Here is a 19,132-nt window from a genome sequence, read left to right as displayed (position 1 = left end):
CGTCTATCCCAACTCCCAAGCCTATCGCTTAATAAATTGATGATATTCTTATATGTTAAACCAGGTGTGCTTGTGGGTATGGGTAACTCATCACGTAATATTATCCGCATGGGTATGACAACCGGCGGTGAAGTCGGTTTTCACCGTCAAATTTTTGTATGTTTTGGCAGTGATAACCATGCTGCAGTACAATAAAATCGATGAAATAAGTTGTAGATCTCTAGTTGATGACCTTTTCATTTGAAATCATTTACGACCCTAGAATTCTTTTTAAGAAGTTCTAAAGTTGAAAATTCATTTTTTTTCGAGTTATACAAACGACCTTATTAGATGGAAAAATTACCAATAACAAAGTTATAGATCTCGACAAAATCTACAACTTCGTAGTTGATAACTTTTTCATTAGAAATCACTTATGCTCTCAAAATTATATTTAAAGCCGTAACATTTTGAAATTCAAAATTTTCATATGACCATGTGAAAGGATCTAATTGGCCTAGAGGGGGGTGAATAGGCGTACCATAAAAACCTGAAACTCAAAAACTCAAGTTGCGGAAGTTAAATATCTGTCGGTACTACCGACAGTTTGGGCCGGTACTACTAGGGTAAGACAGCCAGTACTACCGACGTAACTGTTAGTACTACCGACGCCCTAAGAGAGCTACGAAATCAGAGTATATTGAGTTTTGATTTCAGATCTGAGAGTTACCCCACTCTCCTAGATGTAGTAGAGGGTGATGTTGAGGTTCCCCTTGGCTCGGTTCTTCTCCAAAACGTAGATCGGCCCTTGTTCACCTATGAAAGGGAGTAGAGAGGAAGAACACGAAGAACACAAGAACAAGGGTAGTCGATGCTACCTCCACAGCAAGACAAGATATTTTTCCCGAGGTTCGACAATCCCCACAAAGGAGTTCCTACGTCCCCGTTGTTCAGGTGACCACGAAGGTCTGACCACTTAGGTCTCCTCCCCAAGCAACCACTGAGGTTAGCTCGAGATTTCCACTAAGAATCAAAGGGAGATACAAACACTTCGGGGTGCCCTCACAAATGAATCAACACGGGCAACCACGAAGAACGCCTAGCCGGCTAGGGTTCCAAGAACCCAAGAGTAACAAACACAAACCAAACCGGCAATACGAAGAAACCAAGTGCTCAAGTCACAAATCGAAGCTCCCAACTCTCTAATCTCACTTCTCTAGCTCGAATCTCTCAAGGAGTGAAGTCTAGGAGCAAAGAGAGAGAGAGTGGGTGAGTCAAAGCTTGGAGACTTTTTTCTCAGATCTAGAGTTGAAGGAATGGGAGAGCTAACGGTCAGAAATGAGGGAAGAGCTATTTATACATAGGTCCTGAACAACTGCCGGTACTACCGGGGCAACCACCGGTACCACCGGCTACCTCAGATCTAACGGTAAGAAGTGTCTAGGATTTGCGAGAAATAAGCCTACCGGTACCACCGGGCTTTTATCGGTACTACCGACCATTGCCGGTACCACCGGTGGAAGGCCGGTACCATCGGTAGTTCAAATCTCCGCAATCAAAGTCAGCGTAGATTTGGCCTGCCGGTACTACCGGTGTTTCACACCGGTACTACTGGTGCTGGCCGGTACCACCGGCCCGAGCCCGGTACTACCGGTAGTTCATTTTCTCGCAAAACTCAGGAGAAGGGCTGGCACTGCCGGTACCACCGGCCCTGAGGGTCGGTACTACCGGCTCACCCTGGCAGAGAAGAAATTTCCTAGTGCTTCATGCGTGCAAGTGTGTCTCTCAAGCGCAAGAGCTAAGTTGACCTGAGCACTCTTATCCTCATCTTACCAACTCAATTTGCATCCCTCTTGATAGTGCGGCGTTTCCTATAACTCAAGCAAAGAATAAAAACTTTGTAGCCACTTGAGTAGAAACACTGTTCATCCATTGGAAATTTAGGGGTGCTATAATTCACCGAATGTTTTCGTTCAATTCCATCAATGGACTAACACCTGTAGATTATGCTCGATAAACATGTTAATCCCTAATTTGGTTGTCATTAATTATCAAAACCCACATCGGGGGTGAATGCACTTACAAACTCCCCCTTTTTGGTAATTGATGAAAACCAACTTAGGCTTATAAAAATTGAAAGAATTGAAGTTTTTGAATTCCAAAAATTCAAGTTGAGCTCCCCCTTAATGTATGCATTGGATTCCGAATTTCAAATCTTGATTAGAATCAAGATGGCATACAGTAAGAACAAGCTCCCCCTAAATTTTGCAATCCGTGGGGTGCCTAAGTGTGTGTGAGAAAATAAAGTGTGATGCATATGACAAGATTTATCACAAAGAATAAAAATAAAGAACTTGAATGGTTATGCAAGAAAGAAAAAGACTTGTAGCTTATCATAACCATTCATAAACAACATTGCATCAGCACAAACCCAAATCAACTAACACAAGCAGGATATGACAATTAAGCTTAGGTGTTTAGCCTACAATCAACCATCACACACACAAAGTTTAAGTTACCACATGGTTCACCACACGAGATAATCCTAATACCAAGCCTAATACCATATGAGATAAGCCTAACACTCCCCCTTTGGCATCAAATGCCAAAAAGGGTAGGCTTCAAGAAGCTCCAAGGGGCAAAGGCAGTAGGTGAACTACTCAACATTATCATCATCATCATCAAAAGCATCGGTTCACTAAAAACCCTGCTGCTGCTCAAACTCAGTGTCACGGTACCCCTCATCATCCTGTGCTGCACTGTTGCCACTAGCATCTGTTGCTAGTCCTTTCCCTTTGATTGGACTTAGCATATATACGTCTGACATTCCAATCCAGGTGCTTGCTGTCTTGCTAGAATGCAAAGCCAGTGACTTGCTCAATGATATACATGAGATACGGAGCATAAGGGAAGGACTGGTTGGAGGTCTAGGAACCCTCCTCAATGTGATGCCACAAGAGATCTGTCACACTGAACCTCTTCTTAAGCCCAAAGCAAACATGGACGGTTGGAGTATGATTCTGAACTGAAGTAGCATCACCAACCTTTGTGTCAATAGTAGCACGGAGCAAATTGTTGAGCACATAGAAATAGGGCTTTAGACCTTCTGTCTTACCATTTGCCTTAGTCGGATCAACATTTGGACAATGACCATATAAGCTAGGAGCATCAATGAAATCAGCACTGCCCACACCATTTGGACAATGACCATATAAGCTAGGAGCATCACAAACATGGTGATCAAACCCAAAAAGGTGGGAGAACTGGCGGTAATCATACTGACAGTGAAGGCCCCCAGTCATCTAGTGAAGTATCTTGTGCTCTACATCAATGTAAAGTGTGTCCCAAAATTGACAAATAACCTCTATGTTCCAGTTATGCTTGAATGTCATAAGTTGCAGGAGGTCAAAAACCAGTGAGCAGAAATTCTAAAGGAGGTGAACCACATAGTATACTCAAACCAACTCAAATTTGTCCAGATTTCATGAAGCCATTACATAACTATGGACACATTTGAGCTATGAAAAATAGTTTTTGAAAAATTCACACAATTTTTCACAAGAGTTTTTGCCTATTCGAATACACACATGCACACACTAAGCATAATAACAGGCCTAGATGCACAAAGGTAAAGCAAAGATTCAATCATGGAATGATATACCTTTTGATCAATGGCCTTGTCGTCTCCATCAAGGTTAAGATGTCCGGTTGTTGGCATTGGTGTCTTTATGGGTTTGGCCTTGTCAATGTCAAACTTCTTTAGCATGTCGGTGGTGTACTTGGTTTGACTTATGAACGTGCCGTCTTTGAGTTGCTTGATTTGAAATCCAAGAAAGTATGTCAACTCCCCCATCATGGACATCTCGAACCTCTTGGTCATGATCCTACTAAATTGCTCACTGAAGTCCGCATTAGTACTACCAAATATAATGTCATCGACATATATTTGGCATATAAAAATATCATTATTGACTTTGCGAGTAAATAAAGTGAGATCGGCCTTTCTAATCTCAACCCTTGTTTGAGTAGGAAATCTTTGATACAACCATACCAAGCTCTAGGGGCTTGTTTGAGCCCATAAAGTGCCTTGTAAAGCTTGTAGACATGATCGGGATGATGTGGATCTTCAAAACCCGGCGGTTGCTCCACATACACGGTTTCGGAGAGGGGGCCATTGAGGAATGCACTTTTCATGTCCATTTGAAACAACTTGAAATCATGGAGAGTAGCAAAGGCAAGTAATATGCGAATAGATTTAAGCCTAGCTGCAGGTGCATAGGTCTCCCCAAAATCCAAACCTTTGATTTGAGTGAAACCTTTGGCTACCAACCATGCCTTGTTCCTTGTGACCATGCCATACTCATCTTCTTTGTTGCGGAAGACCCATTTGGTACCTAACACATTTTGCTTGGATCTTTCCACCAAGGACTAGACTTTATTCTTGGTGAAATTGTTTAGCTCCTCTTGCATGGCAATCACCCCATCCGGGTCCTTCAAAGCATTCTTCACCCTGTTTGGCAACATCAAGGAGACAAAAGAGTAATATTCACAAAAACCAACTAAACGAGAGTGTGTTGTTACCCCTCGTTGTGTGTCTCCCAAAATGCTATAAATGGGATGATCTCATTGAATGGATTGATGAACTCTTGGGTGAGGTACTGTTGTTCTTGTTTGAAATGGACAGTCATCTTCATCTTCATTATCTTGGTTGATTTGAGAATCAAGATCTTGATTGTCTTGATCACCACCTTGGTTGGGTCTTGAGCTTGTGGTGAATCTTGATTAGCTTATTCCCTTGAGTCATGACCCCTTCTTGAAGTGGAAGTATCATCATGGGCATTGGTTGACCCATGATGCAAGTTTGGATCATGAGGAATTTGCATATGTGCATCATCTTCTTCTTCATCAACGAGTTTCACTTCACCTGTAGCAAGCCTTTTTGATCACTTGATGAGATGGTTCTTCTTCACCTAAAATTTTAGCATTGACTTGCTCCTTTTGAGAGTCGTCGCTTTCATCAAAAGTCATGTCTACCACTATTTCAATTTGATCGGTGGTCTCATTGAAGACACGGTAGCCATGTTCGTTAGTACCATAACCAAGTAAGAAACCTTCATCAACCTTTGGTGCAAACTTAGAGCTTTTGGATTTATTATTAAGTATGAAACACTTGCATTCAAAAACTCTAAAGTAGTCCACCTTAGGCTTTTTACCGGTTAGAAGCTCGTAGGCGGTTTTCTTCCTCAACTTGTGGAGGTACTAACGGTTGATAGTATGACATGCCGTGTTGACGGCTTCCGCCCAATAGTCTTCTTGTGAAATCTAGTATTCATCCAACATTGCTATTATGGCTTCAATGAGTGTCAGGTTCTTCCTCTCCACAACACCATTTTGTTGTGGAGTGTATGGAACCGAGAACTCATGTTTGATGCCTTCTTCATCAAGGAAAGCTTCAATGTTGGTGTTTCTAAACTCTATCCCGTTGTCACTTCTCACTTTCTTGATCTTCACTTCAAACTTATTTTGAGCTCTTCTTGAAACCTTCTTGAAGATCCCTTGGGTTTCACCTTTATCTCTCAAAAGAAACACCCAAGTGAAGCGAGAAAAATCATCAACAATTACAAAACCATATTTGTTACCTCCAATACTTATATAAGCATTGGGTCCGAATAAGTCCATGTGAAGTAACTCATGGTCTTTGATGTAGTCATGATGTTCTTAGTGGGATGCTTGTCTCCAACTTGCTTTCCCGCTTGACATGCACTGCAAATTCTATCTTTCTCAAAAGAAACATTTGTTAGTCCTAGGATGTATCCACCTCTTTGAAGATTGGCTAAGTTCCTCATCCCAACATGAGCTAGACAACGATGCCATAACCAGCCCATACTAGATTTTGCCACTAAACAAGTCTTGGACCCCACTCTACTAGATGAGAAATCAACTAGATAGAGCTTGCCCTTAAGTTGACCCGTAAAAGCAATAGAGGAATCCGACCTTCTAGAGACTTCTACACCCTTATCCGTAAAGAGACAATTGTAATCCTTCTCACAAAGTTGTGAGATGGACAACAAATTGTATCCCAACGAATTCACAAGTAATACATTTGAAATTGAATTATCATTTGAGATAGCAATTTTACCCAAACCAAGGATATCTCCTTTACTATTGTCACCAAAGACAATCCTTTCACCTGCAACTTGATTTGATTTAAAGGATGTGAACATGTTCTTCTCTCCGATCATATGATTGGTGCATCCATTATCAAGCACCCATTTTGGTCCACCGGAGGAGTATTCCTATAACACAAGATTAAGCTTTTGTTTTAGGTCCCGAGATGGGACCTAGGGGGTTAGAAATATAAGACTTGGGCACCCAAACACTCCTTAAGATTTGTCTCTTCTTAAGGGCACCCACATACTTCACAACAATCTTGCCATCCTTGTCCCAACAACACATGTAATCACAAATGTGATTGCGTGAAATAGGCACTTGTTGCTTGGGCACCTCCACTTGCTTCTTCTTGATGTTCTTGTTGTTTGTAAGAGGAATTGTAGGAGTAGCAATATTGTTCACCTTGTCAATAAGGTCAACAAGAGGCACACTCTTGTTGAACTTCACACAAGCCACCCCATTTATCATGTTTCTTCCATTGGCCTTACCATTATACCTATTGTAACCGAGGCCATCCTTGATTATGGGGTGCCTTGATGCCTTGAACACATTTGCCAGTTGCTTGTCCTTGCACTTGCAACCAATCTTGACAATTGTGTTTAATCTTTGGATCTCCTTGTCCTTCATTGCTAGCTCAACAAGGTTAGTAACACAAGCATTTATATTAACATTTAAGCATCTTTCACAGCTTTTACTTGTTGAAGCTTTGGAATCCTTAGAAATGGTAGAGGTGCTAGTCCAAAGCTTGTCATAGTTTAGTTCAAGCTCATGATATTTCGTTGTCAAGCTTGTAAGGCTCTCTTGAGCCAAACTATGATCATTCTTTAGGCTAGCCAAAGAGTCATTAAGTGAAGAATGTCCCTTAGACAAATGATCATTAGCATCTTTGGCTAAAGACAATTCTACACTCAACTTATCAGCCCTCTCCTTTTCCTTGGAGAGACATGCTTCAAGTCTTTGGTTCTTCTCCCTTTCCTCTAGGAGCAATTCCCCTTGCGACTCAATGCATGACTCAAGCTTATCTTTAGCATATATTAGCTTTAGGATTTTAGTTGCAGCAGCTTTACCATATTTCTTAATGAGATTTGATGCATAGTTTTCATCATCTTCATCATCACTATCATATTTACTAGTGGTGTTGAAAGGTCCAAATGGCTAGAGGGGGGGGGGTGAATAGCCTATTTAAAATTTCTACAAACTTCACTAAGCAAGTGAGTTAGTAAAACAAAAGGCGAAGCTATTTTAGCACTAGCACAACTAAGCTATGCAAGCCACCTATACAAGTCTAGTACAAGGCTAAACACTAAAGCACAACAACAAGAGAACTAAGCTAAACAAGCTACACAACTAGCAAGGTAAGCAAGTATGTAAAGAGAGGAGAGTGATTGTTATACCGACGTTGTAGAGATGAGATATATCCAATCAATCACGTACACAATTACAAGAGAGACCTCGGCAAGAGATGACACAAGATTTTTTACCGAGGTTCACTTGCTTCCCGGCAAGCTACTCCTCGTTGTGGCGATACACCCACTTGATGGATCACGAGCTAATTGGCAATCCAAAGCCAAACCCTCAGCGGGTGCCGCACATCCACTCACAAGATGGGGATCCTCCAAGCCACGAGCAATCCACTAGAGTAGCCAATTGCGATCTCCCGCGGGGAAGGCTCAAGAACCCCTCACAAATCACTTGGTGAGGCTCGAAACAATCTCCAATCACGAGCTCAACACCACCGCTGCTCCAAGCCGTCTAGGGCGTCGGGAAACACCCAAGAGTAACAAGAAATCCGCAGCAAACTCAAGAATCAAGTGCCACTAAATGCAACTCTCAAAGCCATGCACTTGAATCTCACTCAATCTCACTAGGATGAGCAATCAAGCAAGGAGATGAGTGGAGGGAGTGTTCTCTAGCTCAATGTATACCTCAAGTAATCAAATGTGCAAGAGAGAGCCTCCCAAAGCCGGCCACCCTTCTATTTATAAGCCCCTCAAAGAAACTAGCCGTTGGCCACTTTCACTGGGCTGAAATCGGGGGCACCGGACGCTACTAAGTGAGCACCGGACGCTCGACTCCCTGCGTCCGGTGCACTGGAGTTGGCCACGTGTCCTCTTTGAATCTCGCGTGTCAGATTCTAACGGTCACCTGCGGACCACCGGACGCTCTGCAAGTCCACACCGGACGGTCCGGTGCTCACCGGACTCGTGCGCAGAGAGGGTGTCAAACTCGCGACCTCACCGGACGCTGGGCACCGGACGGTCCGGTGCTCATCGGACTCGTACGCAGAGAGGGTTACAAAAACCCCTCACACCGGACGCTGAGCACCGGACTCACTCCAGTGAGTCCGGTGCACACCTGCGCCACAGACACCACACCGGACGCTCTGGACCAGCGTCCGGTGCTGCCAGCACCAGCGTCCGGTGAGTGTTTCTCAGTGAGAAAACACTCCCGCAACTTCACCAAATTTCCCATCGGCGCAATAGAAAATATACTCTTATTTTTCTCAAAAGCGCCGAATCCCGCCTCGCAAGCTCGGCGGGAGGGAGAGAGGAACCCACACCCCTCTCAACCCTAGGAACTCCACCTCCTTTGTAAATGTGCTAACACCAACAAGTGTCCACCACCAAGGTGCAAGTGTGTTAGCTTTTTTCACAAACATTTTCACCAAAGGAGTTAAGTTAGCACTTTACTACATCCTAATGCATATGCTCAAGATATGGACCTAGTAGCACTTGATTCGAGAGATGACCATGATTTCCCCTCTTGATAGTCGGCTATCTATCCTAAACCCGGTCAATCACTTCTCTACTCATCTTAGACCGGCAAAAGTAAAACCCTATGTTTATACCTTTGCCTTGATAACTTTGCTCCTCGTCTATTATCATGATCTCCACATCAAGCTTCATCCCTTTGTGATCGTGTGGCCACCTATCCATGCCACCATGCACCTTCATCACATGTGTTGCTATGCCTAACTCAAATCACTTAAACACAAGGCATTAGCAACTTGGTGTCATTAATTACCAAAACCAAACTTGGGCTTTCAGGTGTGAGTGGGAGAGTCAAATTGTACCTTATCTCCTCTTGCCATGAGGCATGTAGGAGTGTCATGGTCATCGTTGGAGAGGTTGGCGAAGAGTCTAGGTGATGAAGAAGTGTGGGTGAAGAGAGAGGTCGATGAAGCATTGTTGGTGAAGATGTTTGTTGAGGAAGATGCCTCTTGTATGGCGAGGGCAACCATACTCTTCTTCTTATTGTCATTGTCATCATCACTGTCACTGTCAGATTGCCATTCTTGACCTAGATGTGCTTCACCTCTCTTCTTATCCTTGTACTTCTTGTCATCTTTCTTGTTGTATCTTGACCTCTCCTCTTTGTTAGGACAATCGGCTGCAAGATGGCCGATGTCACCACACTCACAGCAAAACCTCTTCTTGTATGGCTTGTTTCCTCCATATCTCCTCATACTATCTTTCTTCATTCTCAAGTAATTCTTGTAGTTTCCCACTAGCATAGCTTGCTCTTTATCAAGATCATCGTCATCATTATGCTTATGCTCACAACACTCTTTGTTGCAATGACTTGACTCACTTCCATGTGATGCCGTGAGTGCAATGCTCTTTCTTTGATTGATTGTCTCCTTAGCTTCATCATCCAAGACTTCATGATGCATCAATTTTGCAAGCATCTCTTGAGGTGTGATCGTGTGGTAATTGTCTTTCTCCATAATGACGGATGCAAGCATATTGTTCTTTTGTCTATACACCCTACATATCTTTCTTGCTGTAGAGTTGTCATCCCATGTTGTTGCTCCAAGTGCTCTAATTTGGTTGATCAAGGACATGAATCTATCAAACATGGCCTTTGTTGTTTCTCCCTCAATCATGCAAAAATTCTCAATCTTACTTTGTAAGAGTTTAATGTTTCCAACTCTTACACTTTTATCTCCTTCAAATGACACCTTCAAAGTGTCCCAGATTTGCTTTGCATTCACCATACCATTTACTTTGTTGTTGTCCTCCGGAGTGAGGCATTGCAAAATCAAGGTGGCTGCCATTGCATTTAGGTGAAAGTCTCTCTCATCTTCAAGTGTCCACTCATTTGGATCTTGCAGCGGATTTACTCCAATGTCCACCACTTCCCAACATCTTGCGGCTATGAGATGTAGCTTCATCCTATGAGCCCAATCGGTGTACCTTACACCATCAAATGGAGGTGGTTTTCCAGGATTGATCATCGGCAAGGTTGGATTCTTGCTTGAACCATCATAGTCAAAGCTAGCTTTGTTGTAGTTCTTTGATGTTTTGCTACTATCTTCATTTTCATCTTTGCTACCCGATTCATGATTCTTTTTGCCTAGGAGCTCTCTCATCTTGTCAAGCTCTGCTTGCATCTTCTGCATTTGCTCTTGTTGTTGCAGCTGCAAGGATGCAGTGATCTGTGCTGTGATTTGATCAACAATTTGCTTTTGTGCTATTGGATCCATCTTGGCCAATGTTGCTCCTCACGCGGTGAAGCGTTTGTACGAGGAACCTTGCTCCGATACCAATTGAAAGGATCTAATTGGCCTAGAGGGGGGTGAATAGGTGTACCTTAAAAACTTGAAACTCAAAAACTCAAGTTGCGGAAGTTAAATGCCTCTCGGTACTACCGACAGTTTGGGCCGGTACTACTGGTGTAAGACAGCCAGTACTACCGACGTAACTGCTGGTACTACCGACGCCCTAAGAGAGCTACAAAATCAGAGTATATTGAGTTTTGATTTCAGATCTGAGAGTTACCCCACTCTCCTAGATGTAGTAGAGGGTGATGTTGAGGTTCCCCTTGGCTCGGTTCTTCTCCAAAACGTAGATCGGCCCTTGTTCACCTATGAAAGGGAGTAGAGAGGAAGAACACGAAGAACACAAGAACAAGGGTAGTCGATGCTACCTCCACAGCAAGACAAGATATTTTTCCCGAGGTTCGGCAATCCCCACAAAGGAGTTCCTACGTCCCCGTTGTTGAGGTGACCACGAAGGTCTGACCACTTAGGTCTCCTCCCCAAGCAACCACTGAGGTTAGCTCGAGATTTCCACTAAGAATCAAAGGGAGATACAAACACTTCGGGGTGCCCTCACAAATGAATCAACACGGGCAACCACGAAGAACACCTAGCCGGCTAGGGTTCCAAGAACCCAAGAGTAACAAACACAAACCAAACCGGCAATACGAAGAAACCAAGTGCTCAAGTCACAAATCGAAGCTCCCAACTCTCTAATCTCACTTCTCTAGCTCGAATCTCTCAAGGAGTGAAGTCTAGGAGCAAAGAGAGAGAGAGAGAGTGGGTGAGTCAAAGCTTGGAGACTTTTTTCTCAGATCTAGAGTTGAAGGAATGGGAGAGCTAACGGTCAGAAATGAGGGAAGAGCTATTTATACATAGGTCCTGAACAACTGCCGGTACTACCGGGGCAACCACCTGTACCACCGGCTACCTCAGATCTAACGGTAAGAAGTCTTTAGGATTTGCGAGAAATAAGCCTACCGGTACCACCGGGCTTTTGTCGGTACTACCGACCATTGCCGGTACCACCGGTGGAAGGCCGGTACCACCGGTAGTTCAAATCTCCGCAATCAAAGTCAGCGCAGATTTGGCCTGCCGGTACTACCGGCGTTTCACACCGGTACTACTGGTGCTGGCCGGTACCACCGGCCCGAGCCCGGTACTACTGGTAGTTCATTTTCTCGCAAAACTCAGGAGAAGGGCTGGCACTGCCGGTACCACCGGCCCTGAGGGTCGGTACTACTGGCTCACCCTGGCAGGGAAGAAATTTCCTAGTGCTTCGTGCGTGCAAGTGTGTCTCTCAAGTGCAAGAGCTAAGTTGACCTGAGCACTCTTATCCTCATCTTACCAACTCAATTTGCATCCCTCTTGATAGTGCGGCGTTTCCTATAACTCAAGCAAAGAATAAAAACTTTGTAGCCACTTGAGTAGAAACACCGTTCATCCATTGGAAATTTAGGGGTGCTATAATTCACCGAATGTTTTCGTTCAATTCCATCAATGGACTAACACCTGTAGATTATGCTCGATAAACATGTTAGTCCCTAATTTGGTTGTCATTAATTATCAAAACCCACATCGGGGGCGAATGCACTTACACCATGGGTAGAAAATCTATCAAAATCAAAGTTGTAGATCTCGATGAGAACTACAAATCAGTAATTGATGATCTTTTTCATTTGAAATCATTTAAGCTCCCAAAAGTATGGCTCAAGTTCTCACAATTTGAAATTCAAATTTGTCAAAATGACCTTGGCTGGCAAAACAACAAAAACCCAAAGTTGTAGATCTTGATTAGAACAATAAATTCATAGTTGATGAATTTTTATTTGAAGTCATTTAGGGTACTAAATATTCATTTTAAAATCCTAAAAAGTGAATACTAGGAAATGGATATGTCACATAGACACAAGTGACTTAGGGTGGAGTGGATAGAGGAGTTACGAAAGAGGACACCTTCTTAGGTTCAAATCCCACCACCGCGCAACTTGCGTATTTTTCATGTGAAAAATCATGAGACTTGTGACTTCCCATGATTAGAGCAAAAAGAATTATTTTTTTGGTTTTTCTAGATTTCTAAAAACCGGTTCGTGTTGCCAACCACAAGTGTAACATATTATCCAATTTACAGTGATGACCATGCATATTATCATCGTCGACATTTCACCATCAAGTGTCAATATGGCAGTGATGGGGGTTACGAATCAACTATAATGGCTTGCATGTAGTAGTGTATGACCTTTAAAATGCATTGGCCCAAGCTTTACTTGCTCTTTATCATCACCTTGGTCAATTCTCTACTCGCACCTCACTGTAAACTCTCTATTCACACTTTAGTGCAGTGATGGTCATACATGAGTCTCTACTTGCCTTTCACCCTTGCACAATCCATTGTAGCCTAACCTTGTTTAGCCTTCAACATCTTGCCGTACAATACTAATGTTATTCTCCTTATTCTTAATGATCTTCACTTCATCACTTGGATCATCATCTCAATCTTCTCGTCTCCTCAACTCTTCACTTAGTTGATCCTCTTACCACATTATCAACACCATTTCCACCTTTATGGTTTTCATGTTGCTCAACATTACTTGTGGACTAAAACCTTTCATCTCAAATATGAAACAATAGGTTTACTACTATTGTCAATCAATAACCGTAACCAAACATGATCTTTCAATCTCTCACACTCTCTCCCCTACATAGAAAGAAATTATGACGTGGATTCTTTATTTTTATAAGAGAAACTTCAATGTTCAGCAAAATCAAATCATAACGCGTATAAATCAAACTGTATACACTAGGGCGATCGAACTTTAGATGTTAGAAGCAAAACTGGTTGTTGGAGACAGTGTGAAACAAATATGAATTGAAAAATAATATCTACTATAAATGGAGAGAGAAACACGTAACAAAAATAGAAAAAACACATTGGTAGCCACGCATTAGGAGAGAAAACATATCTTTTTCTTTATATTTCTCTCTCCGTGGGGCCCAAAAGATGATTTAGCGTTACACACTGCGTGTGCCCTAAGATAAGGAAGCTACTCTATCTATTCTCTTTTATAAAGCATAGTTTAATATGACGTGGTTTTTCGAATTACACTTTTAACCATCTATTTATTTTTTCTTATATTATGAAAACTTATGATATTTGGATAGTAGATTTAATTACAAATCTATCTATATCAAATTTATGTTATAATGATTAAAATTATTATTTAATTTATTGGTCAAAGATTTTAAAAATTTAAATTTTAAAATGCGATAAAAAAGTATGGTGCTAGTAATATTATTGGAGGTATCTTTACATGGATCCGTGTAAACCCAACGGTAGAATGGACTCGTGTAAACCCAAACTAGACACAAAAAGGGAAAAACCTGCTTTCATTACAACATGGAGGATGGAGCCCTCTGTGCAGAAGGAAGGAAAATAAGGGCACATTCGGCACTCGGGAGAGGTCCCATTTTTTCCTCTCTCACCAATTCCTCCCCGGGTCCGGGCCGAGCCGCCGTTCCAATCCGGTGGCCACCGCTTACGCCGCCTCTCTTGCCTCCGCTCCCGTTCGCGGCCCCCGCTCCCACACTTCGCCGCCTGCTAGCGCTCCAGTTTGATGCTGATGAGACCTGATCCCACCGTTGGGTAGGTTCCTGCGCGCGGAAAGAAGAAAGAACTCGTCGTGGGTCCGGGTCCGCAAGAGCAAGACCCTAGGTGTTCGTCAGCAGCGAGGATGCCCGGCCTGCCTCTGCCTCAACCGATAAATCAGTAAGTGCATAAATGGCTCAGGGGAGAGATTGCGCGTGGGTCCGCCGCACGCCGGAAAGAAACTCTGTTTGGGCAGGCAGTGAGAGATTGTGGCTCAGTGCCTTAGTGAAGTGCATAGCGATGCGTCTTAGTTCGTGTATAACGATCGGTCAGGTAGTGAGAAAGAAACTCTTGTTTGTAGATGACTAATGTCGGTATAATAACGACCGGTCACTTTGTTGGTTCTGGATCTTGCCACGCCCGTTTTCTTGACATAGCTACGCTTGTTTTGCACACTACTCCCTCCATTCCATATAAGACTTCTTTTGGCTCTTCTAATACATTGCTTTATCTATGTCTAGAGACACAGTGTATATGTATACCTAAGCACATAGCAAAAACTATGTATCTAGAATAGCCAAAACGTCTTATAATTTGGAATGGAGGGTGTACTTGAATTACCACCTACAAACTTAAAGAAAATATTTACATAAAGAGATATACATTGAGCGATTCTTGCCATGTTCGGGTTGCGTTCTGAAATAGAAATAGGTAGTCCAGCTGCTTTGTGGATGCACAATTATGGACATGTTGCTGTTCTTGTTCTTCAAGTGAGACGGAATGCGTTCTGTTGTTATATGCAAGTTGTGCTTGTATGCAGGAATATTGGACGTGAATATGCTTATCCTGGGTCTACAGGCCAGGCCTTCCATCAGCAGCTAAGAACTGCATTGTCTCCGGATGAGAAACTTGCTGCTGAAAGAGATTTGGCTCTGTATTGCAAGCCAGTCGAGCTCTACAATATTATTCAACGGCGAGCCCTGAAAAACGTAAAGTTTATCCTACAATTATGCTCCCTTCTTTCAACATTGTTCACATGACCATGCTTACTCTGCACCCTGCAGTAACGGTAACCATTATGTGCAATTGATTTGAGATACCAATGATGATTCCATGAATTTTGCAGCCCCTTTTTATTCAAAGATGCCTTCTTTACAATATACACGCGAGGAGAAAAAAGAGGTCTGAACCTTGAATGGACAGTCATGCATTTAAATGTTTTGATGATCCTAAAGTATATATTGTTTCATCTTGAGCTCAGCACCTTATTGACAACTACTTTAGTAAATCCTCTCTATTTTATGTCATATCATGGTTTGTGGGCCCAGCCATGCATGTACAACAAACAAATGTATGTATTGGGATGATTAGTTTCATTTGCTATTTCCTTGTTGCTACGAGTAAGATTTCCCCTGATGTTTTAGACCAAGTCCATAGCACCTCCTGCATTTATATGCATAGGCTGCTCTATTTTATAGTCTGTCTCGTAGCCCCCTGAGTCACTCTGCTTAAAGCCATGCAGTTTGGGTTTTTTCTGCATTCTATTTATCAATACGAACTAAGGTTCATGAAATTCATGTATTTTTCTTTAAATTCATTTGGTACCTGACATAGATTTATGGTTGGGAAAGTTGCGAATTTGCCACTCACTTGACATCCTATTTGGGATTTTCCATTATAAAAACATGAATTGCAAAACTGTCACTAAGGCCCGTCAAAATCAGTTCAGTTTGCCACTATATTTCGGTCATCCTTTGTTTGTGTGAAATAATATAGTGAAATTGTTAAAAACTCAGGCATTAAAAATAACAGAAACAGAAGTGGCCTCATGTTCTCTCTCCGTCATTGCTTAATCTATCTCCTCCCTCTCAGTCTCTTCAACACCATTGCCCAGATTGAAGCTACTTCTATGGTGAACCCTCGGAGAGTCCAATGAGCACTAACCAGTCACTCTGCTCTTTTGTGGTCGTGCGTTCTGGCTTTTTGCTGCTACCACTTGCCTGTGTCTTATACTCAATTGGTTACTGCTCGATGCCTCAGCCAGCGCTGCAGCTACTGGTCTCACTGCTTCATTGTTCACTCGCTGCTGCAGCTTATCCCTCATGGTGCACTCGTTTTGCAGCTGTAGGCGCATATGCATTGCTGCCAGTGAGTGAACGTGAGGTGACACATAGGAGACAGCAAGCCAGGGGCCTTGCAGCAGCAAAAAGAGGGGCATTTTGGTCTGATGAACAGTGTTAGCTTGATCTGTGAACCAGATGGCAGGTCATATGCAATACAAAGCATTCTCTTTTTTTCCCCAGAGCAGAGTGACCCAAATTTCATTACTCTAAGCAATGAAGTTAAAGAAACGGTACAATGATTAGCGCGTTCAAAAGTCTCACCAATCCACATTAGCACCGGAAACCAAAGTGATACTGTAAATGGCCTGACGGCACACAGGGCCCAGAACTGAGCAGCACACCCAGACTACCGCGAACAAGAAAGCAAAACAATGCCATTACAATCCAACATCCTGGAAAGGCGAGACAACTAGAACTAACAACTGAACATAATCTAAACTGCCACCATCTAGTCTAAAAACAGCAGTGCACATACATGTACTCCAGCATCTTCCATTTTCCAAGGTGTTCAGATGGCAATGAGGTAAAGCCACCAAACCCTTTGGCCTGTTAGAGCTTGCTCCATGCGTGACCCCTGCATCTGCTCAATTGGAGGAACTTTAGGGCAATTTGCTTCAAAGCTTCAGGTCCCTCCTCCAAAGCTTATGGGTTTTCCTGCTTCTGGAGACCTGCCCAGTATGATAGGAACAAACATAATGAACATATAATCTCAGTAGGAGATTTGGTTATTTTCTTCTCAAAGCACACATTGTTTCCAGCTCTCCACAGGACCCATCATATACAGTATCTAAATGAGCAACATGGAATTCTTTTCCAGTTGGTAAGCACAGAATCACCCAGGGCCAGAATTGTTCAAAAGAGCTTGGCCTACAGTTCAACCAAAAGCGTGTGCAATAGGCTCCAGATGAATTTAGCTAGAGGGCATTCAAAGAACAAGCGATTAACACGTTCTTTTTCACAATGAAAAGCACAAGATTCATTTCTTTGCCATTTTCATTTAAGAATCATTTCTCAGAGTACCATTCTGCAAAAGTTAGCGACAAAAGATTTTTAGGGAGTATTTTAGCTTTCCGATTCCATTTTTTATGGGAGCCTATAGTCAGAGCTGCACAAATGACTGTACATTGATTCAACAGAGAATTTGCCATATTTTGCCCAAAGCTATTTTGCTTTGTCAGGCGCATCCCAAGAGAAGAGAATGTCTATCAACCTTCTTAACTGAGTTTGTAGGTTCTCATCCAACCACCTTCTAAAAGCTTGATCATTATCGTTGCTGATCTCATAAGAATCAGGAAATTGTGTCTCTGAAGGATATAGCCCCACACAAGATATCATTCCAAAAATAAGTGGTCTTCCCATTTCCAAATAATATTTCTTAAGTTACCACCTTGCCAAAAGAAGTGTTTCTAGTTTCATCGACACTGTTAATAAAGTTTAGGGAGAAGTACATGGACAAGCAGTAAGTTGGCATACTGCCAAGACTGGACTGAATTAAGATAGTTCTGCCGCCTTACAGAACCACACCGCCATTCTTCTAATCTCTTAATCATCTTCTCATCAAGTGGTAGCCAGTCCATAGCGTGCAGTTTTGCACAATACAAGGCATTCTAGGTGCAATTCTATGATTAGTTTTTTTTGGATGGCAAACATGTTGCAAATCACCCTACTGAAGCTTTGCTTTTAACCTCATATGGTATACGTAGTGCTATATAATACTCTCTTATCCTAAGGATCAATTTAATCTTCTCGAACCATATGGTTGGAGTTGCAGCCATTCTTGTTATGTAGGAAAATCTTTACCCTTTGTTGCTCCGGATGCTCCAGTAGCTAAGGCAAGCAATTTTCCCTGATTTATGCAGTTTTGCTATTCAAGAATAGAACTGTTTTTTTCCTCAAACTACGCAAGAGAGCTGCGTGTCATTTGATTAAGGTAAAAGAAAAACACGAGTCAGGTAAGAATAGAACTGTTCACAATGTCAATTTGGTTTTCAAGCACATATGCTGGTGCAGCAATCCAAACACAATCCTTTTGGTTGTTTTTGGTCTGGGGACAACGTGGAATGGGACGGTTCCATCCCAGTTTTCTAGGATGGAACGATTCCATCTCAACTTTTAGTTATGGTATAGCACTATGTCTGCAGTTCCTTGTAAAGCATAAAAGAAATCGGAATAGCGGATCTGCCAAACAAGAGAAAAAACATCTAAATTTATGTCAGGTGGAATTTTTATGATAAAATCATTAGCACTGTTGAATCACAACCCTGTTTGTTCTAAATATTCCCCTTTGTGTGACTGACTGACTGACTGTATGCATCAATGCAGGATTCAGATAACCATATCACTTTCTAGAAGTACAAATACTGAGTTGCAAGCACATTATATCTTTCCTCTTTATGTTCTGTTAGCTAGACCTACTAGTAACCTTTCACTTGAAGGGGTAAGTCTAGCCTTCTTCAGTTTGTGAAGGCAGTGGCAAGTTTTTATGCTTGTCTACCAAATGATCTCATTCTTATCTATTAACCTATTTTACAGCATTCTCCAATTTATCGATTCAGTCGGGTTCACTTGCTTACTTCTTTTAGTGAACTTGGAAATAAGGACAACAGTGAAGCCACATTCATCATTCCTGATGTGAAGAGTTTGTCAACCTCCCATCCTTGCAACCTTGACATTATCTTTATTAGCTGTGGTACAGTGCACATCCTATATGAGTTTTTTTTTTTCATTTCTGTG

The 19,132-nt window shown here is 42.3% G+C and overlaps 1 protein-coding gene across 2 annotated transcripts in view; it reads left to right on the top strand.

Annotated features, from left to right (window-relative positions):
- The window catches only part of LOC110432499 (polycomb group protein EMBRYONIC FLOWER 2-like), a 35,207-nt gene continuing 30,182 nt past the window's right edge, over positions 14,108-19,132 (top strand). Inside the window, exons 1-5 of one of the 2 annotated variants that reach the window (XM_021453025.1) lie at positions 14,108-14,456; positions 15,097-15,265; positions 15,403-15,458; positions 18,722-18,836; positions 18,932-19,088. In XM_021453025.1, the coding sequence (XP_021308700.1) occupies positions 14,422-14,456; positions 15,097-15,265; positions 15,403-15,458; positions 18,722-18,836; positions 18,932-19,088 (532 nt within the window). In that variant the 5' untranslated portion in view covers positions 14,108-14,421. Of the gene's footprint in view, positions 14,457-15,096; positions 15,266-15,402; positions 15,459-18,339; positions 18,352-18,721; positions 18,837-18,931; positions 19,089-19,132 lie in introns of those variants that run through there. The other variant, XM_021453026.1, reaches the window with a different exon arrangement.

This window comes from Sorghum bicolor, chromosome 2 (assembly GCF_000003195.3).
Source record: "Sorghum bicolor cultivar BTx623 chromosome 2, Sorghum_bicolor_NCBIv3, whole genome shotgun sequence".
In the NCBI taxonomy this organism is placed as follows: domain Eukaryota; kingdom Viridiplantae; phylum Streptophyta; class Magnoliopsida; order Poales; family Poaceae; genus Sorghum; species Sorghum bicolor.
This window is presented reverse-complemented; position numbering and strand designations above follow the sequence as displayed.